This window comes from Chrysemys picta, chromosome 12, assembly GCF_011386835.1.
Source record: "Chrysemys picta bellii isolate R12L10 chromosome 12, ASM1138683v2, whole genome shotgun sequence".
NCBI lineage: Eukaryota > Metazoa > Chordata > Testudines > Emydidae > Chrysemys > Chrysemys picta.
This window is the reverse complement of record NC_088802.1, coordinates 34545262-34570911: the sequence shown is the minus strand read 5'-3', so window position 1 is coordinate 34570911 and position 25650 is coordinate 34545262. Positions and strand designations below refer to the sequence as shown.

Genomic DNA, 25650 nt, shown 5'->3' with positions numbered 1-25650 from the left:
TCTTCAGACACCCCATCTGTGTGGGTCAGTCTGGTGCCCTGAACAGCTCCCCCCACCCTATGGCGTGAGTCTCTTCTTATCCAGCCCGAAGTCCTTCCACTGTCAATTGCGTGGGCTGAGCTCCTGCTGCCCAAAGCCAGCTTGGTGAGTTCCATGGGAGCTCGAGCCAGCCTTCTCCAGGCCAATTGCTTCCCCATCATCTTGCATCACACCCCTCAGTGTTTGCTGCGGGGGGATGGCTCATCTCGAGTCTTTGTTTTGCCTTCCTGTTTGCTTCCCACGAGTCCTATTGATTTAACCCAATACAGTCATCCAGGTACCATCCCATTCAACAATCCGACAGTCATATAGCACATAGAGCATTCATAAATTACAGAGCAGCCCCACTTCCATCCCGCACAGCACTTACAGTGCAGAGCTACAGGAACACTGGCTTTCCCCTGCGTCCTCCAGCCCCCTTCTCCACTGAGTCATTTGGCTCCTGCTGGGTGCTGGGATCCCCACTTCTTGAGTCCAGCATGAGGCTTAAGATCTGAGATACTGCTGTTCTTCAAGAAGCAGCTGAAACTTTTAATTTCTAGTCTTCCACTGCCAATGCTTGGTTATCGATTCTTCTTTGGTCTTCGTTAGCAGTTATTGCGTTGTTTAGTTTGTTTTATAGCTATTAAATGAAGAGCCTGAGAACTGATAACTGTGTGTAGCTAGGCAACTGAAAAGAGATGTTATCTTTCTGGCTTCTGTGCACTGCACCTGGCACAGTAGAGGAGTCTACCTGCTGCAGGGACAGCTGTGAGGCAGCTGGCATTTGTGGTTCAGGTCAGGTGCAGAATGTCACACAGGGAGTTGCTGTGATGTCTCCATCTTTCAATTGTATAACAACTTTATGTTTGTTCTTTCTTTGTTGTTTTCCTTAATTTGAAATAAGAGTCATGGTGACAGGAATATATGGGGTCTCTTATGTGTGGGAGACATAACACAAGCACAGCTTTATAGAGGGCCCAGAAAAGGTGCTTTAGGAGAGGATACTCTCAGGAGGCCTTCCCCTATGGTGGCTGTGCATTTCCCAACACACAGAGGGAGACTCATTTGGCTGAAGGCCATTCTTCTGCAGCTATAGGCGCCGACTCCATGGGTGCTCCAGGGCTGAAGCACCCAGGGGAAAAAAATGGTGGGTGCTGAGCACCCACCAGCAGCCCCCCTATCAGCTCCCCCCTTCCTCCCCGTGTTCACTGCCTGCCGGCAGCCCGCTGATCAGCACCTCCCCCTCCCTTCCTTGCGCCTCCCACCCACCGCGATCAGCTGATTTGTGGCATGCAGGAGACTTTGGGAGGGAGGAGCGAGGGCGCGGTGTGCTGGGGGGAGGAAGCGGAAAAGGGCGGGAAGAGATGGGCAGAGGTGGGGCGGAGGGCGGGCATTGGGAGAAAGGGTGAAGTGGGAGCAGGGCCTGGGGCAGAGCCAGGGGTCGAGCACCCCCCGGCACATTGGAAAGTTGGTGCCTATGTTCTTGAAGGCTAAGACACCTCCACAGTGGATAGATGCTGAGCCTGAGCCCTTTGTGCAGGAGTCTAAAGAGGTGAATCGAATACAAGCCGGCCTTATCAGGATGGACTCAGGGAGCTCAATCTGTTTAGCTAAACAAAAAGAAGGTTAAGGGGTGACTTGATCACAGTCCATAAGGACCTACATGGGGCACAAAAATGTGATAATAAAGGGCTCTTCTCAGTCTAGCAGACGGAGGTATAACAAGAGCCAATGTCTGGAAGTTGAAGCTAGACAAATTTAGACTAGAAATAAAGAGTCCATGTTTAACGGTGACCATACCTAACCACTGGAACAACTCACCAGGGCGTGTGACGAATTCTCCATCATGGGCCATTTTAAAAACAAGATGGGATGTTTTTCTAAAAGAGCTGCTCTAGTTGAAACGAATTAATTCAGGGAAATTCTCTGGCCTGTGTGATACAGGAGGTCAGACTAGATGATCACAATGGTCCCTTCTGGCTGCCTAATCTATGCATCTGTGTGTGAGAAAAATCATTGAAACTACAAGTAATCAATTCGATCATTTGGCCCTCGGGCTGGACAGCACGCAATATCCCAGTGCTATTTCAGTGAAAAAGTGTTCCAGCGTCACTGCACTGACATAATTAGGTTGACATAAGCTGCCTTACGTTGACCTGTGTAGTGTAGACCAGCCCTAAGTGGTTTTGTTTGTGTCTCTGCAGGATGGATGACATTCAGCTTTGCAAAGAAATCAGTCGGCTGAAGAAGGAGCTCCAGAAACTCATCGCACTCCCAGGTAAGGCCCAGATACTTTGGAAAGCTTCTGCGGCTTGATCCCAAAGCCCTTGAAATCGATGGGAGTGCTTTTGATCAGGCCCTTTATTCCTGGATGTGCTCCTACTAGGTAACAGGCAGGACTCCAAAGGTTCAGGCGATCAAGTCAGATGAGTAACCAGACATTTGGATCCAACTCTGAACCTCTCGAGTCTGCAAAGTTGGCCTGGGGCTCTTTCACAAAAGCAGCCCTTCTTGCAGTGTTGCTGGGACTTTCTTTTCCTGGCTAGGCTGGAATTGTCCCCAGATCATCTCTTTCTGTGGCTCTTTGCCTCTTCCACTGCTTGTCCTGGTCCAAACAAGGAAATTTCGAGAAACAAGAAAAGGAAAAGAAATAAGGAAATAAAAATTGTTACCCAAATCTTTTTGTAAGCCACTGGTGAGGGTGTGTTACAGGATTCTCTTCTGTGCCTGATCCGCAGACGACAGATGAGTCTGTTACAGGCCCAGCTACCCTCCCACATTGTGCAGTTCACACCAACCACTCCAAATGGCACCCTAGGAGCGGAAGGAGGAGAATTCGTGGAATCCCTTGGTAGAGGGCCCCTTTGGAAGTTTTCTATTGGTGGTGGGAGGGGAGGGAGGCCTTTAAAAGCAGGGCCAAGCATCTAGAGTCATCAGATGTTGGTGTTGCTGGGGAAAACTTTCCTCTTTGTGTGTTACCACAAAACACAGCAGAAATTTAACACCAGCCTTTTGACAGCGAGGGGATGGGGCAGGTGGCAGGCTGGCCTCAAGTTCATAGGAAATGCTGCAAGCCCTGGTGGAGGAAGCCTGCCAGAAATCACAGGGGGCTAGAGACAGTGAGCAGCTTGGCACATGTGAGGAGCTTCACACACCCTTCTGTCTTGGGGAGGGCTGTGCATTTCAACACCTAAAACCTCTGTTTTAGGTGTTGAAACCAAGTTCAGAGAGGCGGAGATAACAGAACCACCAGAGCCCCACCTTGTGGCAGGTATGTCCTGGGAATCTAGTTAGTCTCTTTGTAAATAAGGGTTACGTCTAACAGATTCATATTCATAACTTGACAATTTCAGAAAAGCATCTCACTGGGTAACTGGAGTAAGTGCGTCCGCTGAAAGGAGAGGGCTTTATATTCATTTACAATAAGGCCTGTTTACACTGGCAGAGTGCAGTACCGGCCCCTAACGTGCATGAGGATCCAGTCCAGACAGTGTGGCGAGATCCCCAATACGGACGTACCCAACATTCAGGTGCCCTTTGGAGAAGAGAAAAACCAGCCAATCAGAAAATCAAAACTTCCTCAGAAAGAAAATTCTGCCCTTTGCTCCCTATATCATGCAGCACATTAAAATGGTGTCATCTCCCTGTCCCCATAACGCTGCCAAGTTGCGCGCCACCTCTTCCTTCGCCCCTTCTCTCACTCTGGTCTTCAAGCTTTCTGCCCTGCCGTCTGGAACTCCTTATCCAACCCCTGGATGCCCAGATTTCCCCCTTTCAAATCCTTCCTCAAAATTTTGACCTCTGGCAGATGTGCTATCCTTCCACAGAGGGAAAGAGCACTGGGGGAGAAACAAAGCAAGACAAAGCCACACCCCACTCTCTAAAGGGCGTCTCCAAAGCCCATTGAAGTAAATGGGAATTAGGTCCAAAGGCAGGACCTTCCCCTGCATCTCCCAGTATGTTGTGTGTGTTGTCCATCTCTTTAGACTGAATCCAATTTGGACAGCAGCCAGATCTTCTAGGCTACAAACAGCAGCAGTGCACTGTGAGTGCTTAAATCATAATGAGTAAGAATAACTTCATCGCAGAGCTGGTCACGTCACTGTCATTAAGGAAATGGCTCTGGCCAGGAGTTCCTAATTCAGGTCCCAATTAAGGAAACCACTTCATCATATGCTTTCCTGGATGGGAATGGGCCTAATACATGCTGAAGTGTTTCCCTGTATTGGGGCCGCAACCAGTAGGGTCTGGGCTTAAGTTTGTTCCAGCCACAAGTCTCACTCTGCAGATCTGACAGGTCCTAGGAGCTGCAGTGGAGCATTAGAGAGTGCTGTGATGTTTGGATCCCTGAAGCAGGAAGGGTCTGAACATTCGTCTCCTAGAACAGCATCTCAGCTCATTTACAAGACTCTGTTTGTTCTCTGCCTGGAGGGCAGCTTGAGATCAAGGATGACTTGAAACCGGAGTCTTTCTAGTTCCCTATCGCTGCTGCTCCAGGTGTGGCTATAAACCAGGAACATGCAGATTGATTTGGGTTAGAAGTGGGCTCAATCCAGAAAATGTAGCTCCCGATTCAGATTTTGAACCTGATCCTGTAACTGAGAGATGTTCAGACTGGGGTTGGGGGATATTTGCAAAATTTGGATCCAGCGAGTCAACTCAGGACGTGCTGCAAATCTCATGAGAAACACTGAACTTGTGAGACTCCCAGTAGAGCTTCAAAAGACAAATCCAGCAGAGGTTAGGTTCAGATAAGAACCCCAAACATATGGGTGCTTGCCCAGGGCTTAGCCAAACCTCTCTAGTCTAGAAAGCTCACATGGCCAGGATATCTTTGACATACAAAGGCATATCAAGGTCGAGATGGAAGCTGAAGCCATCAAAGTTCAAACTACAAACAAGAAGCATATTTTAAAAAGTGAATATGCCTCACTAGAGCTTTTAACTCAAGTTAATTGACTGTCAATTAACTCAGATTACCTAACATGTTTGGACGTCTATCTACGGTACTAATATGGCCCCCGTTACTGGAGTATCTGAGCATCTTACAAACTCGAATCATTTATACGCACAATGCCCCTGTGAAGTAGGGCAGTGCTATTAACTCCATTGTACAGCTGGGGAACTAAGGCACAAAGACTAAGTGACTTGCCCAAGGTCACACAAAAAGTCTGTGGTGGAGCAGAGAGTTGACTGGAGACCTCCCAACACCCAGGCTAGTGCCCTACACACTGGACAACCCTTTCTCTGTAGAGACATGCTAATTTGGAAACCCCACATATGTTTCCTCCAGGACACACATGTTTGTGGTTTACCCTTTGAACTGAAGTAGGATGTAAGAGAGGCCTGTGCTGATGGGTAAATTTCACCTGAGAAGTAGGACAAACTTCTGTGCTCTACAGAGGCTGCTAATACTGTAGAATAATGATGACAATTCCTCCCATTCAGCCCCTAGCAGCGGCGTCTCAGGTCGATATATAGAAGGCTTTAAACTGCAAGTGAATACCCAGTTTAGGCGCCGCTGGGATCCAGCCTACAGGTTTGCTGCAATCGCAGACTGCACTTTGTATTTACTTAGCTGGAGGAGGACTGCCAATGGAAAGCTATGTGGTACTGGATTGTGTTTGGAAGTGGTTGCCTGAACTCTGGGGCGGTCTTAAAAAACACAGCTGCATACAGCCAATCTCAGTCTTTCAGTAATTTATCTTTAATGTTGCATAAATCATCTCCACATTTCTGTGTATTTACCAATGTTTTATATACATGGGACTTGAAGGTTGCCCAGATTTTGTGCACAGTGGAAAGGGACGCAGGCGGTTATCCAGGGTGCTGAAGGTCAGGCCACCCTTTGGGATTTCAGTGAGGATTTTAGCTAAGACTTTCAAAACTGCCTGGGAGATGGACATACCCAATCCCTGTTCATTCTAATGGGAGAGGGGGCATCCAGATCCCTTTAGCACCATTGAAAATCAGGGATCACTGAGAGAGATTCGATGTCCTGCGTTATGCAGGGGACCAGACTAATTATAATGGATCATTCTGGCCTTAATATCTTTGAATCTATGGATTTTCACTGAAAGTCAATGGGACTTGTGCAGCATGGGAGGCAGCTCAGGCTGTACAAACGCTGCTGCAGCTTCACTGCTATTGTTAGTCAAGCTTAGGGTGACCAGATAGCAAGTGTGAAAAATCAGGACTGGGGTGGGGGGTAATAGGCGCCTATATAAGAAAAAGCCCCAAATATCGGGACTGTCCCTATAAAATTGGGACATCTGGTCACCCTAGTCAAGCTAGCTAGATCAAAGCCAGCTTGGGTGTCCACATCATGTGTTGCAGTCACACCTCTGACTGCAGGGCAGACATATCCTAAGAAGCCAACCCTGTCTGCAGCACAGATGGAATCGCAGGTTTCTATATTTCGGTGCATTAGAACAAACAGTGGTTTGTGTTTTCCCTGCTGCAGAGAAAGAGAAGTCCAACGAGGAGAAGCAGAGGGAGGAGGAGCTGGTGCAGCAGATACACAAGCTGGTGGAAACCCGGGATTTCCTGGTGGACGACGTGGAATTTGAAAGACTGAGGTAGCTGGATGAGCCAACTCGAGTGTGTCTGAAACTTGCAGGGGTTGGCAGAGCTCCAGCATGTCAGACTCCCGGCTTCTGCACTGGGGGGCAGGAAATGCACAGAACAGCTCAGAGGCTAGGGAGCTGTGCAGGGTCGGATTAATGCAGCCCAGGACACTAGACACATCATAACACTGCCCCCTAGGGGACTACTTGCACAGCCCCGCCTCTGCACACTTTGGCTCCACCCCCCACATGGAGTGGCTGTCAAGGGCACACCTCCCAGAGAGGTAGGGATAGTGGCATACCCTTATCTTTCCCCAGAGCAGCAGGGGGGGAGTAAACCGGCTCCCCAGGACTCACTCCATCAGCCAGGTGTATCTGTTTGGGTGGGCCAGCCCCACCGCACTCTTCTCCTCTTGCCATGCGCTGAGCCTTCTATTGGCAAGGTGTTGGCAGGGGATCCCCAGAGCGGTGGGTCCTGGAGTTAATACCCCATTGAGCTGATATGGGGCAGTTCATGCCTCTCAGAGCTATTGTTTCAAGATGTCTGCAGACTCAGGCAGACAATGCAGCATCAATTACACTCGGGTCACATTTTTGAGCTTTTCTTCAGACTCTTTATTAAAATGAAAGCTGAGATTCTGATGTAATCGCAGGACTAGGAACTGGGACCACGGGTATACGGTCTGCAGTGCTTATGCCATAAGCCAGACCTGGAGGTGTAGAATGGGGCAGAAGCAGGGGAAAGGCAACATGCACTGGTGGTGATAGAAGGAACATAAGAACGGCCATACTGGGTGAGACCAAAGGTCCATCTAGGCCAGTATCCTGTCTTCCAACAGTGGCCAATGCCAGGTGCTTCAGAGGGAATGAACAGAACAGGTAATCATCGAGTGAGCCATCCCCTGTCACCCATTCCCAACTTCTGGCAAACAGGCTGAGAAGTATGTGGTTTTAAGCAAAGGGCAGCTGCTAGCTATGGAAGTTGAGCAGGGGGTTGGACTAGATGACCACCTGAGGTCTCTTCCAAACCTGATCTTCTATGATTCTATGGTTCGATGACATGCCGAGTCTGTGCAAGAAGACGTCCTGAAGTGCAAGTCAGGTCTGTCTGCACTAGGGGTCATGCTGCAGCAGGCAGGAAGCAAGGTCAGTCAGGCCCAGTCAGCCGCTGCAGAATGAAACCATTCAGGCCTATTCAAAGCTGAGGCAGCATGTGCCTCTGGCTTTCCCCTCCCCGGCGAGCACAGCACCCCTCAAGCCTTCGGTTAGGACTCAAGCAGAATGTAATACATTTTTTGGAACACATCTCTGCTTGCAGACACCAGTCACTTTAGCTCTGCTGTCGCATGGGTGTTATGCTGGGGGCCTGGGGTGTTCGTGTTCAACATGCCATCTAGACAGCACATTGCAGCCCCTTGCTTGCACTCTGCTGAGCCGTGCTCTGCCACCTGTTGGGCAAACTGAGATTTCTCTTTAATTCTGCCACCTGCTATGCATGCCTCAGGGCTTGGGGGACTGTGGTCGCTCGTTGGCACTGCTGGCCCCAGTTAATCTAGCTGGCTGTGAGAAGTGAAGGGAGGGTCGGACTGTTGCTCAGGTGTGTGTGCGAAGCGGTGAGGTGCTGCAGGAAACTCCTGGGGACAGGCAGCGCTGGAGGTGACTCCTGCAGGAGTTACGCTGCGGGTGGTGGGACTGCCTCCTTCGCTCTGGGGTGCAGTGTCTGCAGAGTGATAGTCAGGGATAGGGGAATCAGTTAGGAGATGACCCCACACCCTACCCTGCCCCACCAAGCAAACATTTTGAAAGATCCTGAAATGTTCAGCTGACACCCCCCTCATCTCCCTCCATGGGGATTTAGATCACAAAATGGCCACTATGCCTTCTGCTTTCCCCACTCCATGCTTCTGCGAGGCAGTGTATTGATGTCTGTCTGTCTACTGCATGAATAGTGCTGGGCACTGTATCTCGGCATCAGATTCATTTTCCAAGCTAACCATCACAATGTAATGTGACATGGCCTCGGGTGGTGCTGTCACAGGGACTGGGGCTTTTGCTTGGAGAAATATTTGTGGGGAGGAAGGGAGTTATTTTGTTTTGCTGGTTCCCCTTCCCTCATTGTCATTCTTCAGCTTCAGTTACTGCAGGTGGGCTTCTGTGAAAAGGGGAGGTCTGCACTGAGCACTTAACTAAAACCCAGGCTGATCTCTTCCAGTAGGTGCCAGATTGCTGGGCTGATTTTCCCACAGTCTTTGTGGAGCTGGACAGTTCCCTATAAACCTTTTACTGGCTGTATTTTAGGGGCAGCCCATCTTCCCTTCCCCCAAAACACCCTTCTAGCCTCCCTGTCAGTTAGCAGTTGAAGAGCTCTAAAGCTGCCGGGTCCCAGAGTGTACAGGGCCAGTGGAAATCCACATTCTCATGCAATCGGTCTGGTAAACCAGGATGCCTGGTACTGTGCTGACATCATTTCTGGCAGGATGGTGGAGTGCTCTCAGTCAAGAGCTCACCAGCTCCAGCTCTGCCTAGCTTGTGAAATCTGACCAGATCACAGCGCGTAGCATGGGCCTGTGACCTGGTCAGATTTCACTGGTGACCTGCAGCAAGAGGTGAGCTGATGGGTAGACTCTGAGAGGAAGGTGTTTCCTTTTACTGCAGGTGGTATGCACGAGGGTTGGTTTATTATTTGTATAATGGTAGAGCGGAGGTGCCCTAACCAAACTCAGGGCCCCATGGTGCTAGGACCTATACAAACATGGTGAGAAACAGGCCCCGCACCAAAGAGCCGACAATCTAACTAGACGAAACAAAGAGTGGGAAGGGAAATAGAAGCAAGGAGAGGTGAATTCTTTACATTCACATAGCAGGTCAGCCAGGAACAGAGCCCAGGTCTCCTGAGTCCCAACCCAGTGGCTCTAGCCACCGGGACTATACACAGATATGAACACTGGGCTCAGCTTTGAAGAGCGCCCTGCCAAGTGGAAAACATTTAAGAGGTCCAGGGCTGGGATGTTGTTGGATTATTGTGGGAGTGGGCGGATGGCTGAAAAGTGGGGTGAGGGAGAATGACACCCCAAGAGTCCAGAGGTGTCACGTTGTAGGCTGTTTAGTCCAGAGGGGTCACGCTGCAGGCTGGTTTTCAGAGGGGGAATGTCTGAGACTTAGCTAGGAAACATTAGAGGCTGGGGAATGTGGAGGTGTCTAAGCACTAGGCAGAAATGAAGGATTGCAAGAGGCCAACCCGGGGAAGCACAAGACACCCCTCCACACAAGGACCTTGCTTTTGAGGTTTAGCAGACAAAGGATTTGATGCATATTCAGGTCTGAATGTGAATTGGGCCTGGCAGGTCATCACTTCTGCCCATGTACTCACACCCATGTAGATGCAGAGCAGAGTTCTGAGCTTTAGCATCCAATTCCCTCCTCTGTGCGCTGTTAGGAGTATTGCCGATCTATCACAGCTAAGTGGAGATCCAGTCACTAACCCCCACCCCTACATGGACAGGCAAGTCCTAAAGCTGTCTGATCAGGAGGTCCAGCTGACATCCAGTTCTGCTGGGCCAGGCCCCACCCTGAAACGCCAGACAGGCAGAGAACCCTGCACTATTGAACACACTGTATGTGAGAAAGGAAACCAACTGAAGATGTGAAAGTAACGGGCTAATTCTAATGTGTTGACACCAGTATCTCACATGAGAAAGGGGGTCACCTGGAGAGAACAGAGGCTAGATGAAGTATCACTTAGGTTCATGCTGGGTCAATAGAAGAGGGTTTATGATACATTGGGGAAACAATAGCTTTTAGCACCTGGAGGGCAGTCTCCATCTTCAAAGTGTAATCCACTGGTCGTGTGAGTCACAGGTGCCCCTCTGAGCTGATCCACACAGGCTTTAGCTCAAGCTGTGTAGCAGCTCATGCTTTTCGCTCTGGAGCAGTAGCGTAGCTAGCGGAGTGCAGGGGAAGCAGCCGCTTCCCCTCAGCACATTTTCCAAAAGCGGCGCCTGCTGGGCCGGCACTGGGGGCAGCACGGCCAGAGGAGCCATGGGGGGCGGCAGGCGCGGATGGAGGAGCGAGGGGGCCAGCGCCCCACGCTCAGCGCGGCCCCAACATCGCCGCAGCAACCTCCTGCGGCGGCTCAGGGCTCGGCAGCCAAGCGCTCATCGCCCCTTGCTAATGCGACAGCAGCTTGCAGCATCTCCCGGCAGCGGCTTGCGGCCCAGTGAAATATTCCGCGGCCCCTGCATCCCATCGCGGCGGGTGCGGGGAGGCAAAAGGGCCCCTGTGCCTTTAAAGCCGCCTGGCTGGCGAGCCCCGCGTGGAGTGTACCGAGCGCCGGGAGCGGGGCGAGCTTGTGGATCCGGGCTGGCGTTTACCCTGGACAGCGGCGGGAGGGTCAGGGCCCAGCCCGGCCCGGCCCAGCAGCGCCATGGAGTGAGGCTCGGCCAGCGACTCACGAGCTGGAGCCGGGATCTGCCCGCAGCGCGGGGCCGGGATCGGCCGGGGACAGGGCTCGGTCCCCCCCAGCTGGGACGCACACACACACACATAGACTTGGGCTCACATACCCACGCGGGATCCTCCACAGCCATGCTCCTGGTTTTCTCATGTGCACAATGCTCCTGCCTGGCCCGGCGGCGCAGGATGGAAGGTGAGCGGCGGGGGTCTGGTGCCTTGCCCTGGGGGGTCTGGGCGAGGGGCTCCCCGGGGCCAGGCCCGCAGGGCAGGGGCGCAGGGCGCGCTGTCTGGACGGGGGGCCCTGGCGCGGCGCAGGAGCCTGGAGCCCCGGGCGGGGGGGACGGGATCCCGCGGGTGGGACCAGGCAGCGCAGCCCGGCGGGGGACACCTGCAGAGCGGGCTGGGCAGGAGAGACTCTCCCGGGACCGCGGGGGGATGGAGGTATCCCCACCCCCGGGAAGCCCGCAGGAGTCCTGAGCCGGGCCCCGGGGTTAATCTGGGGGGGAAACGGGAGGAGCCAAGGGGGGCATGGCCAGAGGAGGAGCCAAGGGGGCGCCTTTTTTATGTTTGCTCCCCCTACACTTAGAAGCTGGCTACGCCACTGCTCTGGAAATCCCTGGTTCGATCCCCAGTGCATTGGCCAAGAAGGCAGCTGTCACACAAAAAAAAAGGGATTTTCAAAGGTGCCTAGCGGATTTAGGTGCCAATCCCCACTGAATGTCACAGATAGTAGTTGAAATCCGTCCCCTGCTCTCATACACTTGCTCCACAGAGAAGTAAAGAAACTTGCCTGTGATTGCAAAGGAAATCAGATGGTGAGATGGGATCAAAACTCAAGATCTCCTGGCTCCCAGTCCTGTGCTCCAACCAGACAATGCCTCTCTGTCTCAAAACTGGGGTGACTGTACATCCCGTTTTGGCTGGGACAGTCCCGTCCCGACTTCTTTGGCAAAAGTGGGCATTTGTCCTGTTTGCTCTTGTCAACTTGATCAGTTGGCAAGTGCAAATGGGACAAATGCCCACTTTTGTCAAAAAAGTGGGATGTGGAGGAAGGTGTGTGGGGGGGTGAGCGGTGATTCCAGCCCCACGTGTGGGGCGGGGGGAAATCAGGGCTCAGGCAGGAGGCAGGCAGGGCTTGGGCAAGCAGCGACCCCAGCTTCGTGCAGGGGGGCAGGCAGCGCTCGGGCTAGCAGCTTGAGCCAGCCCCGTGTGGGGAGGGGGGGGCTTGGGAAAGCGGCTCGGGCCAGTCCCGCACAGGGGGAGGGGTGGGGGCAGGCTAGCCCCACGTGGTGTCCCATTTTCCCTTTGGGAAATATGGTCACCCTACTCAAAACGAGCATCTGTGGGTACGTCTACATGGCAAAAAACACACCCACGGCAGTGAATCTCAGAGCCCGGGTCAATTGACTTGGGCTTGCACTAAAAAACAGCAGTGTAGACGTTCCTGCGCAGGCTGGGGCCCAGGCTCTGAAACCCAGCTGGGGGAGGGGCTCAGAGCCAGGCTCCAGCCCGAGAGGGAACGGTGACACTGCTGCTTCCAGCCCAGTAGCACAAACCCCTCAAGCCCATGTCAGTTGACCGGGGGTCTGAGACTGGCTGCCGCGGGGTTATTTTGCTATGTACCCTGAGTGGTTCACTGGCCCATTTACTAAGCAAGAACCTATTTCCACCTGTCATAGAGAAAAAGAAGAAGACAAGGAAATGGCTGAATTCCTGCAAACAAAGCTCTCCAAAAGCTGCCTCCAGAAAGCAAGTAGGTGCCTGATTTGTATTATTTATCGCACAGACATCTCTTTGGCACTTTCTCCTGTTTACAAAACTGGCTAGTCCCAAGAATTAATTTCTATAAACAGACCAGCGATTTTCACACTGGGACCATATGCCACAAGAAGAAAGAGGGGGAGGGGAGTGGCAACTCAACAGAAGGGCTATTGCCTGTCTCTGATGCCTAAGTGTCATATCCCAGGAAGATGACAGGTTGATCTACATGTCACGGTTCTGCTTCTTGCCTGGTTTTTCCACAAAGATGCTTTGGGGGCTGGTTGGGGTGGCTGCCCCCTCTGTGGTTCAGGTATTTACCATGTCTGCTATTCTACCCGCTACTTATGTGACCCCCATCACCTTGTTATCTAAACATGGTCACCCTACTCAAAACACTTATCATAGCCCATCTCCCACGTTCCATCCGTGGTCATTCAGAGGATATCTCCTCCTTCTGGGGCCCTTCCTTATCCACAAAGGAGGCAGATCATTGACCAAGTGAGATGTGCACATCCCTGGCAATAATAAAGACATGTTCCATCCACAACTGTTTGGGAGGCAAGTCCAGTCTGGGCCCATTCAGTCGCATCTGAGATCACATGGGACATGTCTCATGACGCCTAGGGACATATGTCTCAGCCCTGATCTTTTGGGAGGTACATCCCAGCCCTGACCTCTTGGGACCCAGGTCCCATCCAGTGAGGGAAGCCTAAGAGGTGACACTGACACTAGCCTTCCTTCTGCTCTTTTGTTGTTGACCATTACAATAACAAGATCTTTTTAACAGCCCCTGTCAAAGAGAAGAAGATGATGTCCAGAGGGCAGCAAACCTCCACACCGTACGTGACCAAAACAGGCCTCACCTTGCTCAAGGAATGCTGCGGTTTCACCTGTTCCATTATGTAGACTCTCTCCCAGGCCTCCTCTGCACAGGACAAGATCATGGGTAACATAGACCTCCCTGCTCTCAGAGAAGCCAACCATGAGGCAAGCAAGATTTCCTCATGGTCCCGCCCTTTCCGTCGTTCTCTGGGGAGCACCATAGGGCAGGAAATGGGTTTGCTGCCTGTTGAAATATTTTGAGAGATCAACAAATATTCCTGTCCTGAATCGGGAACCAAAAAGCAAAATCTCTAGATTTTTTGCAAACCAAAAGTGTGGGGGGGGGAAGCCACTTTTGGATCGATCAAAACATTTCTGTTTTTTTAAAAACTTTTTAAAACTATAATTAGCTTAAAATTTCAGAATGAAAATATTTTTTTAACTTACATTAGCTTGCATTTCTAAACACCAACCAGAGTTTTACAGATTTGAAATGAAACATTTCAACAATTTCCAAATTTCCCCCCCCCCCAAATTTTCAAATTAAAAAACTTCATCAAAACCGTCTCACAAAAAGTTGTGGTGTTGACGACTTGGCAGTTTCTGATGGAAAAATCCTCGACCAGCTAAACAAGGGAAGGCCTGTGCTGGCCTGACCATTCCTCTTCAGTACACTCCCACCTCCCCCTGCTTAGATGCCACTCGACTTATTTGCGTGTAAAGAAAGCTGGGGTGCTGGAACAATTTGTATATTGGGGGCACTGAGACCCATTGAACCAAACTGTAAACCCTGGATATAATAGAAACCACTTCAAGCCAGGAGGTGCTAGCTCCAGCACCTATGAAAGGAAGGATCTAAATTCATCTCGTGCGTGGTATAACTGAGTTAGCTGGCATTACAGCACAGATGTATCTGGCCCTCTGTCTTTTTCACCTACATGCTGAAAGCTTGAGAAATCAGCCAGACTTTCTATCCAGTAAATCTTTCTGTCCAGCCCAAAAAGCACTCTAGCCCTGTCCCTCCCATCTTGCTCTCATTAGCAGGTTACATATAAGCCACCAAAATCTACAGGAGTTACCAAGCATTGGCAACAACAGAGTGCACAACTGCAAGGTGTTAGAGACCTTATTTTACAAACAATCGGAGTTTCTTAAGGACAGAATAAAGGCAATGCTCTGTAACACTGCTCTACCCCAGGGTATGTATATGCATAATTCCTACTGATGCTGTCAAGAGATTGATACGCCAAGGAGACTAGCCCTGTCCAAACACCGTATCTTCAAACTTTGATTATTTGTGTTTAGGAAGAGCCCAGAAGCTCTGATCAGGATTGGGGCCCTCGGGCTAGCCACCTGAGCTCAGATCCAGGGGGTCAGGTGGGCTTGGACTCGGGTAGCTAGCCTGAGCCACTCCCATGTCACATCGATCCCTAGACACCAGGCTGTCCCGTCATTCTCGCTCGCATTCCCTGGCCCAATGAGTAGTCGCTGTCCTTATGAAGAACTGCGAATTGCCACTGTGAATGATGAACAGTCACTGAGCCAGGGAAAGCGCATGAGGACAGCTCTAGAGCCGCGTGTGCGGGCGGTGGTTTGATTCCTGTGTCACATCCATTTGCTCTCTCTGTTCCTTTCCCAGCAGGCCTCCAGGCAGAGTCTGTGGCTCCTGACAGCTTCAACCTCCCTTCATTGCTCATGCTTCCCACAGCAGCACAAAGACGGAAGGACATTTCCAAGCGGGCCGGTGCAAGCTTGGACGTTGGCTTGTTTTCTTGATGCCATTTAAGTGGGAGTTGCCTTCATGACATTAAAAACAAATTCCATCTGATCTCAGTATGGACGGGGCTTTTACAGCAGCAGATCAGGTGCAACTGAAGTGGGTTTGTTTGTTTTTCTTAACTGAACTGGATCAAAAAAGGCCTTGGAAAGTTTGCATTCAGTGACCATCGGGCCCCTCCCCACCCACCTGGAATGCTGTGATGCTGTGGCTGGGTGTCGAGCACGCCTCTAGCTTCATACCATTTCCCAGCTCTTTTGCTCTATGGGCTGCCTCCAAAGGACACGTTCTAGGAAAGCCTAGATTTTATAAATATCTGCACTCTGTTTTATTGTCACAGGCTTTGTGGTTATGGGTAGGGCTGCAGATTTGTCACGGCATCTTTTATCAGAAATCACAAATCAGGCATAGTAAAGTTATAAAAGTCACTGGTTTGTGATTTTTGATAAAAATTGCCATGACAAATGAGGAGGAGGGGTCCCGGGTGAAGTTGGGGATAGAGTAGGGTGACCAGAAAGTAAGTGTGAAAAAACGGGACAGGGGGTAATAGGTGCCTATATAAGAAAAAGTCCCCCAAAATGGGACTTTCCCTATAAAAATGGGACATCTGGTCACCCTAGGATGGAGAGTGAGCCCACCCCACCTTTATCCCTCAGTCAGTGGTGGCTCCTGTCCCATGGGGCTGGGCCCTGCTCCCCACACTGGGCATTGAGACTTGATGGTCTCAGCGTTGTTCGGGTTTGACCTGGCCACGCCTCCATCATGATAATGGAGAGGCAGCCGGGCCAAACCTGAGTGGTGCTGCAACCCATGAGCCTGGTCACAAGCCTCCTAGCAGAGAGCCAGGCCCAGCCCCACAGGGCAGGAGCTGCTGCTATGGGGTGAGTTTATTAAAGCCACAGACACAAAGGTAAGTCACGGACTCAGGAAGATCTTGATATCTGGGACATTGTTCCCACCATGCCAAACCTGTAGTCCTGGTTTTGGGTAATGCTCTGAGAAAGGTCAGAGTTCAAGTCCAGGAGGGATGTCCATATGGGTTTGAATGATAATATAATAATACCTAGCTTTTATACAGAGCTTTTCCTCAGCAGCTCTCAGTGATTTACAAAGGAGGTCAGAACCATTAGCCCCATTTTAGGGGTGGGGAAACTGAGGCAGGAACTGCCAGGAGACCTAGCAATAGAGCTAGGAATAGAAAACAGGTGTCCGGACTCCCAGTGCGCTGCTCTGTCTACTATGCCACACCACCCATGTTCTCAACAGCTTACGTCCTGAGTATGGCCCCGCTGTGTTCAAACTGGGGTGGTGCAAACTGGTTTCAAACTCAGTGGAGCACTGTGGGTTCTGTCTCAACCCCAGTGTTACTGGGTCTGTGATCCAGGGAGGAGAAAAGGTAACGGAACAGAGAGGAAGGAGAGAAAAACAGGGCGAAGAGCAGAGTGAAAAACAAATAGAAAGCGCCTGGGGAGAGAGAGGGATGGGAAAGGCACAGCAAGAAACTCCTACTGACAACCTCGGTACAGTGGCTCAGCTGCTGCCCTCGGCTACACTGGCACAGCCCTATGGGAATCAGTGGGGTAACTGAGAGGAGAATTTGGCCCAGATGTAGCACCCACTTGTGCCAGTCTACCTTGGGATTCTTCTGCCTGGTAGCTGGCTGCCCTATGGCTAGGAACCCGTGTTGATTCTTTTCATTGACTCACCCTTTGGACCAGGGATTGGCAACGTTTGGCACGCGGCTCGCCAGGGTAAACCCCCTGGTGAGCTGAGCCAGTTTGTTTACCTGCCGCGGCTGCAGGTTCGGCCGATCGCAGCTCCCACTGGCCGCGGTTCGCCGCTCCAGGCCAATGGGGGCTGCGGGAAGCCACGGCCAGCACATCCCTCGCCCCTTGCCGCTTCCTGCAGCGATTGGCCGAACCTGAGGATGCGGCAGGTAAACAAACCGGCCCGGCCCGCCAGGGGACTTACCCTGGCGGGCCGCGTGCCAAAGGTTGCCGATCCCAGCTTTGGACAAAGAACTTAGATGACCTGGAAACATCGGAGAGGGTCAGAAAGTCCGGAGCTGCACAGGGTTAATCCAGGGCTCATTTTAACCCTTCCTATCCCGCGCCAATGTGCTGCCATCACAGCCAGAGCCATTATTGTAGTAGCTCAGCAGGACAGATGCCCTCCTCCTTTTCTGGCCATGTGTCCTGCAGGGCTGGGGCCGCATTGCTCTGCCCAGAGCTGCTAGTGGAGGTTTGAGCTTCACTCAGAGCATTTCTACCCTGCCCATGTTCTGCCGTTCGTACTGGCAAAGGTTTTCTCTGGCAGACGTTTCGGAGCATCCTCTCCCAGGCACACGGTGGCCTAGGAGCGCTTTGACTGACAGGCTGGCCCTGCAGCTCTGCAGCAAAGCCTTCCCGGCAACGCACTGAAACTCCTATCTGGTTTTGCCTGTCAGTGTGTCAATTGCGGGCTGGCTGGTGGGGTGTATTACACTGAGCTGAGGAGCCTGTGTGGTCACATACCGCTACTAGCCTCCATGCACTTCCTGCTCCATGCACTTGGTGCCATTTTTATCCCAACTGTGCCCCGCCCAGATGGGAATCCCCCACCATCCCTTCCAGAACCAGCTCTGAGTCCCTGGCATGTCAGTTAATCAGCCCTGCTTTCTCACCTTGCCAGCAGGCGCCCCACTGGCTTTTCCGTCTTGATTAAATTCCTCTCCAGCTGGTTCATTCAGTGTTTTGCCTGTGTCTGCAGCCAGAAAATACAGGCTCACCTAGGAGATGAGTTCAGCGGTCTCAGCCTAGTGCCTGCATTAATTACTTACTGGCTTGTTGATTAACATAGATTAGTGCCTGCTCCAATGGCAGCTTGGCACTTCCTAGAGTATACAACACTCTGTTGCCGAGCTGCCGTGACTCTGGACTCAATGAGCTATGGCCCAGGCCGTAGCAAACTAAGATAACATCTCCGCCGGCCATGACCTACAGTATCCAGGCCCGATCTGACTGTTCCATTGCTGCTTCCCAGCTGCTCTCTGATCCCTGGAGTGCGGTGGCCAATGGGCCCTGGGCTACTCTCCGGTCATACACCTTCTTGAATTTAGGTGTTGGTCTTGATCTGTAAAGCCCTAAATGACTGGGACCTGAGAGACCGCTCCGCTCCCCATGCCATAATGCTGCAGTTGGGATCAGTAGAGCTGCTTGAGCCATTGGCCCTTGGTTGCCAAGGGAGGGCGGTTTCTGTAAGAAACATTCAACTTGCTGCTCACGCCCAAACCTGGTCTGAAATGTCCCAAATGTGTGGCCTCTCAGGGCCCCCGGTGCTGTCTGGCTCTTTGAGCAGGCATCTGAGGAGGGCCGAGGTGGCTGGATTGGGTGGAGGCTGGGAGGATTTTGATCTGTTTCGTAATCAGTGTTTTCTTCCTGTGGTTGTACTATGTTTGGGTGTGGAGAGGAGGGCAATATATTGCTGGTTGGGCTGTGTAGTGTAATTTGAACTAATGGTGTAGCATGATCTAGCATAAAGGAGCACCCTGCTTTTCTGTGCCTCCATTTAAACCCAAACAAATACACATATCTGGGAAGCCGGGTGCCAAAATCTGACAGCCCTACCCACAGAGCTGCCAGGGGATGTGGCTGTGTAGGGATTTGAGATGGCAGCTCAGGCTGGGCTCCCAGCATCCATACAGACAGGCCAGTGCGGAACCTGCTCTGGTGTCATCCTCTGGCCGCTGCCCTGCATGACTCTGGGGCACATTTGCTGATAGCGCAGGAGTACAGAGCAAGCCTCCAGCTGTCACAGTTAAATGTCAGCTCAAGTCCCTTTGCTCACTTTCCTTTGCAGAATTTTTTTCTTTTGAAATAGTCTTGAAATCACCTCAGATGCAGGAAATTGCCTCCAGGGTTTACATTTTTTCCAGGACAAGAAGCCCCGGATTCTCCATTTTGATTTGTTGATCTTGCATTCTCTGTCCTCAGCATGTCTAAATGGTGCCGTTTATAGGCGAGGGGGTGGAGCTGCTGGGGATGCCCCTCCCCCAAGCCCTGCACAGGGCACTTACACTTTTGCTTGGCTGACTTGGGAGGGGTGTGTGGGGGAAGCGGGGACTGAGCTCCCCCTTATCTGCTCTTGCTCCTGCCCATCATCAGCTGATAACACAGCCCCCGTCACACAGAGGGTGGCAGCCACCAGCACCAATGAGCCCTGCCTCCTATTTTAATCTGCTTCAACCTCTTCCTGGGGGCCAAGCATTTTTAAGAGCAATGGGAGCTGCTGGGTGTCTGGACCCCAGTCTCAGGGCGCGAGCCAGGGTGCTCGAGCTCAGACCGAGCCCTTTGGCAGAGCTGTATGATGGATCATTAATGCAGTGGCCAGGATTGCTGTGAGTCGGGCTTGAGGTGCATTGGCAGAGCTATGTGGCGGCCTGGATTAGGGTAGCAGGGGGTGCTGAGGGTCACTGAGGTGCATTGGCAGAGCTGTGCGGATGCCATGCCCAGGACTGGCTAGCAGGGAGGCCATTGGTCAAGCCTGAAGGGCAATGGCGGAGAGGTGCAGGGGCATGGATTGACAAAGCAGAAGGTGCTGAGGCACCAAAGCATGAAGTTCATGGAGCTAGCAAGAGTATGTATCCGCGAGTGTGGAGACACCCCCCCAGCTAGTGCAGACATAACCTGTAGCACTGCCTGACCCCACACTCCCCATCTGCCCCTGGGGGGGGGGGCGCTGCTCAGTAGCCAGCTGGGAAACTGGCCTCCTCTGCCCCACCTCCGAGCTGTCTAATATTTTAGAGGGGCTGGAGACCCGGCCTGGCCCACTGTAAGCCTTGTGTGCAGCCCCCAGACAATAGCTGCATCATGCCCGTGTTGGGCCTGGATCAGGCTATGCAAAGGCATAGAGAACAGGGTGGTAACACCTAACCCATAACCCTGCCCTACTTCACTGAGCAGTTGTAGGAAGTACTGTCAAGGACTTGAGTGTTAGGGTTTTAATGTGAGGATCTTTAACTACTATTGTAAAACAAGCAAACACTGCACAGGTTGTGACCCATACAATAATAACCCAGCATACAGCTAGGCCTCAGAATGGCAAGCGTGGAGAGCAGGCGGTCTTGCTGGAAAGCTCACATCGCCGTCTCAGCATTGATACCGGTGGCGGGAGCGCTAGGCACACGCAGGCAGGGCCGGCTCCAGGCACCAGCCCACCAAGCACGTGCTTGGGGCAGCACCTGGAGGGGGGCGGCGCGGCGCTCCGGCCCAAGAGCAGGGCCACGACTAGGTTCACCGCCCTCCCCCGGCGCTCCGGTCGGGCGGGGAGAGCAGAGCCGCGGCGGGCTCGCCGGCCATCCCCCCCGGTGCTCCGGCCGCCGGGGAGAGCGGAGCCCCGGCCGGCTCGCCACCCTCCCCTTGGTGCTCTGGCCGCCGGGGAGAGCAGAGCCGTGGCCCGGCTCGGCGCCCTCCCCTGCCGCGCTCCCCACCGGGGGCAGGGTGCGGCGGGAGGCTTTTTTGCCTGGGGCAGCAAAAAAGCCACAGCTGGCCCTGCACGCAGGCACCTCTGAGTTCTGGAGCACCTGGGGCAGGGCACGTATCTGGCTCAGCAGCTTTCATGAGTGCTGATTCAAACTAGTAGCATACACAGTGGAAAGCTACTGCCTTCCAGTTCTCCATGCCTGGCGCCAGTCACTCACTGTGTGTCCCACAATTCCCATGCAAGATCAATTGTGTCAGTAACACTCAAGCTGAGAACCACTCTTCACTGCATTTAGGGTTGCCAATTTCAGTTGGACCTACTCCTGGAGTTTTCACCATATGACATAATCTTTAATTAAAGATTGCGCTTTAATTCCTAGAGACTCCAGGGCAATCCTGTAGGGTTGGCAGCCTTAACTGCATTAGGGGTGATCTACTATTCAGACCCTACAGGAACCAAGGTCATTTGAATACCTCTTGTGCTATGTCAGTGGTTCCCAATCTGGGGCTTGCGGCTCACCACTGTGCCCTGTGTGCTTGCTAGTGGGCCCTGGAGAGCTGGCTGGTCCTGCGGTGGGGATGCCTCCCTCTTGTTCGAGGTGCCACATGGCATGAAAGACAGCAATGAATACATTAAACATTCCCCTAAGACTACTGTGCCATGTGCACAATGGCTGAAGGTGTCCAAGAGATCATATACAAAAGCCAATGGGTGGGGATGTGGGCCCTTCAGTGGGGAATAGGAAGGTAGGTGGTCCCTGTGATAGCCAATGAGAGAGGAGGTCTTCATGATAGCGAATGAGAGGCGAGGTGTTCTTTATGATAGCGAATGGGAAGGAATGTGGGCCCTACAATGGCCAATAGGAAGGCAGGTAATCCTTGTGGTAGCCGGTGGGAGTGGAGATGGCCCCATGATAGCAAATGAGAGGACAGGTGTTCTTTCTGATAGCGAATGGGAGGGGAGTTTTGCAAGAGACAATGTCTCTAGTTAGATGTGGGTCCCACCATAGACAGGCGTGAGACCCTCCTGTGTTAAGCGTCACAAAAGCTAGGTTTTTTTCCTATGGGGGACTGGGAAAATTTCCCAGTGCTCAAAGAAACGGAGCCGTCACCTTGGGTCCTGGTACTGAGCCATTCACTGAAGTTCCTGTGGCCAAATACTCCATCTGCTATCCAGGATCCAATTGCACTGCACATCGTATGGGCCGGATTCACCGGTCCACTCCTGCCATGCAAAGGGGGCTTAAACTAACCAGAAATGACCAGCAGAGACTCCCCTGCACAGGGGAGCTCTCCCTGGCAGAAAGCTGGAGGAAGCAGCCCCTGCTCCTGTACTAGCACCCCCCTGCCCTCTGCATAAGGGGAGAGAGAGAGAGTAGCGGGGAGGGATGGCAGCTAGATCTCTGCAATGCCTGATCCTCCGCAGGTATACAGTGACTGAGAGCCCTTATGCCAGTGATCTAAGTTGGAAGTGCTCGTCAACAGCTGTGTGTTATGCTGGGGCCTGATGACATGGCCTCAGAGAGTTCTGACCAACATCTTGGCCCACCACCCCTCCATTGTGCTCAAGCAGCACCCAAACAGGGTGGAGAATCCAGCCCTCTATGATACATTTGCCTCGGTATAATCATTTTGCCACCGCATATGTGTTGCTAGGAGCTGCAATGATAAACATGGGGGAGTCGTTTATTACAGAGCCAACGACTTCAAACATATTAAAAACTTTTGGGACTAAACTGAGAGCAGATATCGTCTCAACATTCAACGTTCCATGCAGGGCTTCTATGTCTGATATCAGTGAAAATCAATTAGCTGTTCTTGGGCTCTGCAATTATTTTAGCTTAAAACACTGGACCATGTTCTTAACTGACATAAATCAGTGTAGCGCCATTGATGTCAGTGAGGCTACACCACTATATTCCAGCTGAGGATCTGTCCCTTCCACTTAAAGATGATGGTACCTGAGAAAACAGAGATGGAGAATGCACTCTCCACCATGTCCACTCTCCACCAAGTCTAAAGCTCATTTCACTTTGTTGCCAATGCAGATTCTTGATAGACTTTGCTCTCTCTCCTGATCACACATTGGACCCTGCTCCCAAAAGCTGTAGATAAATAACCTAATGGGGACAGTTTATTGATGTCAAAATAAAAAGCAAACATTCAGTGAAGTGTGAAAGTTTCTTCTTCAATGGCAATACATTGATTTTAGGGACCAGATGGCTCAGGTCATTGATAACTGGATAGAGAACTTTGTATCTATAGTTTATACAATCCAGCCCAGGCTAGTAGACAAAGAAAGTCATTGGCAACTGACAGTCCATGGTTCCAGGTCAATGAAAGGGTAGGTTCTTAACTCATTCCACAGTGGACCGGTATCTGCACCATGAAGGCTACCTGAGTGGGACCAGCTGGCCACCTTGGTAGCAGTTGTATGAGAGAGGCCAGAAAGAATGAGAAGCTTAATTCTGGTCCCTCCAGGTTGGCGTTGAGGCATACTGGGGGGCAAGAAGAATGGAGGGTGGGGCAGTGGGGGACATAAATTGCTCCTGCCCATGCTATCTCCATTGTGCAGATCAACAGAGGACTTCAAACTGTAGGGCTGTCCAGCCAGCACCTGCCACCAGCAGGAAATTCAACTTAACACTGTAAAAATAATTTTTGATCCTCCTTCCCCAGCCCAGAACCTCCATATCCTACTTCTTAGGAAGAGGTTTAATGTGGGACAGGGGGACCTCCTGGATCCCAAATGAGAGCCATTTCCAGAGCTCGGGCACATGTAGGGCAGGCCAGGGAGAGTGATTGGTAGCAGACACAGTATTATCATTGGGCTGCTGTATTTCTTCACCAACCTCACTGTAGTCTGCACAAGAGACCAGATGATGGCATGCCCCCTCTCCCACAGCCGATAGTAGTGTCGTGGACTTGTGGATCACCAGCGTAGCTCCATACCATCAGATGGTTATAAACACAGATGTCTGAACTCTTCTGTACAGCTGTTTACCAATAAACATGTAGCATATAGCAAACACCCAGTGCGGCTAGTCTTTCAAATGGGCCTCTAATACCCATGATAGATGCTGTAGCAAATCCAACCATCAGTGCTTTATGGATGTTGCTATGTTTCCCATCGTGGCCACACAGCATTTGATGGTGTCACCGGAGATAGAATCCACATCCTGCTGCTCTATCAGCACAAGCCTCTACCACATGAGCTAGAGGAGAGTCACTGCTTGTGTCACAGGGGCTATGACACACAGTCAAGCAATTCTGATACACCCAGTAGAGGGTGAGGGTGCACCACAAACTCACTAGCTAGTTCATTACACTATAGACTAATACACAAAAACATTGCTGTGAAACATGTAAGGTCACTTCACTAGTTCTCAGCAGCAATCCTAGATAATAACAGAGGTGAGAGTTGTGTAGACTGTATTGGATGAGTTAAAGCCCACAGCTGATGGATAATAGGATGCTTCAGAAGAGATGTTGACAGATTCCAGCTTTAACCAGAATGCAACACTTCAAAATATTGGGGATTTTTTGTTAACATAAGACAAAACAAACTATAGGTTTATTCCAGTTCTTTAACCACCTCGTCTCACTGCCAAAAGAAAGAATTCTGTAAAAACCCTGCATTTTCCCAAGGAGGGGGCAGGCAATTAAAACCCACAGCTGTTTATTATACGCAGCAGCATAGATCCTTAACTTAGGTCCCTGATTAAGTAATCTTAGCCCACAATTCATTTCCCATGGCTAAATGAATCATGCTGCTTAAAGCCTTTGTTTTCACTCAGCACCAGAAATAGGAACCGCTGGTAGGAAACATTCCAGGAATTACATCTTCATGGCAATCATCAATCAGATCTTGCTTGAGGGAGGTCAGTCCTGCTGCGTCCTCTGGGGGTCTCCCAGGCAGCAGACCTGAGTTGTCTCTGCTGAACAGGGCAGTGGGCAGTAGGAGTTTGGGGTACATACCCCTTCATGGCAGGCTTCACAGCTCCATGCCCCTCCCTCAGGCCAGTGCATGGGGGAGGAAGGAAGTGGGGATGGGCGGGGCATATTGGGTGAGATAATACCCCTGTTATGCAGCCCCTCTGAGCTATGGAGGGGGACTTTAGGGTCAGAGAAGCTCCCCAACTAGCTGCTTTCTATATCAGGGAGGGATGAGAGAGCATCTTCTGCTTCCCTGCTAGGATGGGAAGGGCTCAACTGGCTCTGCCTGAGTCTAGGGCAGTCACTGGCACAGACGGCTCCCCTCCCCCACAGCCACCCTGGGCAGCCCCGGAGAGGGGAAAAGGGGAAGCCATGAGAACTAACAGCTTTTTATGGCTCCCTGATTTCCTGCCCCTGCCCAGGTTGGAGCAGCCAGCGACCGCCTTCCCTAATGACCCAGGCAATTCAATTCAGGCAGAGGTTACTGACAGCTACGTCAGATGAGTGAGTCCTCAGAGCCCTATCACAGGCAGGTGCTTGTCTTCCCAAGGGAAGTATTTCTTCCCTTTTCTTTTGGGGAGGAAAGTAGTGATAAAGGTAAGGAAATCCTAGAGGTGCTAAACAGCTCCGTCCCTTTTTTAAAGCCAGAACTAATCCACAGCTAGACAAATCCATCCTGTCCACTCTGGAGAACCTAGAAGCAAGTAAAATGGTCAGGCACAAATCCCTCCTAGGCTGGTAGGAGTCGAAGGTGGCCCCATGTGGATGATAAAGCAGAGTGAACGATTCAAAGCAAATAATTTATTCCCTGACTTAAAATAATTTATTCTCCTCTTTTCCTTCTTCAGCTGCCCAT

General features: G+C 51.6%; 1 protein-coding gene across 3 annotated transcripts in view; it reads left to right on the top strand.

The window, feature by feature from the left end:
* The window catches only part of LOC101944693 (bMERB domain-containing protein 1-like), a 61420-nt gene extending 45695 nt beyond the window's left edge, over positions 1-15725 (top strand). Inside the window, exons 3-8 of one of the 3 annotated variants that reach the window (XM_065563334.1) lie at positions 2226-2299; positions 6485-6599; positions 11170-11232; positions 12719-12792; positions 13588-13746; positions 15262-15725. In XM_065563334.1, the coding sequence (XP_065419406.1) occupies positions 2226-2299; positions 6485-6599; positions 11170-11232; positions 12719-12792; positions 13588-13706 (445 nt within the window). In that variant the 3' untranslated portion in view covers positions 13707-13746; positions 15262-15725. The remainder of the gene's footprint in view (positions 1-2225; positions 2300-6484; positions 6600-11169; positions 11233-12718; positions 12793-13587; positions 13747-15261) is intronic. The other 2 variants (XM_065563333.1, XM_005309859.5) reach the window with 2 other exon arrangements.
* Positions 15726-25650: the final 9925 nt, after the last annotated feature.